The sequence below is a fragment of the Etheostoma cragini genome, chromosome 4 (genome assembly GCF_013103735.1).
Source record: "Etheostoma cragini isolate CJK2018 chromosome 4, CSU_Ecrag_1.0, whole genome shotgun sequence".
NCBI classification, from domain to species: Eukaryota; Metazoa; Chordata; class Actinopteri; order Perciformes; family Percidae; genus Etheostoma; species Etheostoma cragini.
The window spans coordinates 544933-546290 of record NC_048410.1 but is presented as its reverse complement, the minus strand read 5'-3'; the positions used below and the strand labels follow the sequence as shown (position 1 = coordinate 546290).

At 33.7% G+C, this 1358-nt stretch overlaps 1 protein-coding gene across 1 annotated transcript in view; it reads right to left on the bottom strand.

The window, feature by feature from the left end:
- LOC117943372 (DDB1- and CUL4-associated factor 1-like) overlaps window positions 1-1358 on the bottom strand; it is a 35581-nt gene that overhangs the window by 21702 nt on the left and 12521 nt on the right. The window contains exon 5 of the mRNA XM_034869454.1: window positions 1154-1264. Within this exon, the coding sequence (XP_034725345.1) occupies window positions 1154-1264 (111 nt within the window). The remainder of the gene's footprint in view (window positions 1-1153; window positions 1265-1358) is intronic.

The window sequence follows — 1358 nt, the reverse complement described above, 5'->3', positions numbered from 1 at the left end:
CTGCAGTCATTTCAACCACCAAATCCAGCAAATGTTATTATCAGTCATTATATTATATAGTTATTATCAGTCAGTTATTATCTGTCAGTTATTATCTCTCAGTTATTATCTGTCAGTTATTATCTCTCAGTTATTATCTGTCAGTTATTATCTCTCAGTTATTATCTGTCAGTTGCTATAATAAGTCAGGTATCAATGTTTAGTCATGCTTAACATAACACTATTACATTGTATCAGCGGTGGAAAGTAACTTTAGGCTTTTAGGCTACTTCCATCACAATTCAGACTTAAGTAGGCTATAGTACGTTTTACTTAACTATTTTATAGCTTTAGTTACTTTGCAGCCTCAGTTTAATAGTAAAATAATATGAATAAATTATGATGTGTGTAGTGGATAAAGAGGAGACTTTGTTGATCAATTCACAAGCTAGCTGCCCAGTCAAACTTCCACTTTTATTTTGGTGAAAGTAACAGAAAAGTAGTGTAATGCATTACAATTCAGAGACAGTAATATTTTAATATAATCAATTACTCTCAAACGACAGTAACTAGTAATCTATAATGTTTTACATTTTGAAAACACAACACTGTCTCTAACTATGAAATACTACATTTACAAAGATAACATTCGTAACATCTCTATTTACAATATTTAAAAATGCTTTAGGGCATGAATTATAACAACGTTTCCTTTGTCTAATTTAATAAAAAAAGTTTTACTTTAATTAAATTGGTTGCACGAAACAGATATGACTGAACAGATATCCAACTTTTTCCTGATTCTGCTCTTCCTATTATAAATATAACTTTAATAGATATAAAGTAGATTCTTGTACTCAAAGTACACTAAGACATCAGATTTAAGAGCATTTATCCCTTGTGTTTTGTCCACACTATTATTGTTTTTTTTGAAATTTTTTGTCACTTTTTCAATGCTGCGGGTGCTTTTTTTAATGTTTTTCTTCAAAGTTATTTGATATTTCTAATGTTGACATTTGCTAAAGCCCATTTTTTGTGATAAAAACACGGAAAGCGGGTCAAATTTGACCCAAGGACGGCATGAGGGTTAAGTGGAAGACAGGCAGTCTATGGAACTGTAAATAAATAAAACCTCATCACGTGTTCTGGAGGTTTCTGAGGACAACGGTCTTACCAGCAGGGCGTCGAAGGTGAGCTGGACGTTTTTGGTCTTTCTGAGGTCGATGTAGTTCATCAGCAGCGACCGCGTGTCCAGCTGCATGAAGATGGCGAGCAGCTGCGGAGGAGAGAGAGATTATTCCGTCTACAGCGGATTTAAGCAATGGGAGCAAAAGTTAACGATTTAATTAAGAACAGGCAGCTTTGTCTGTAGAGCACAT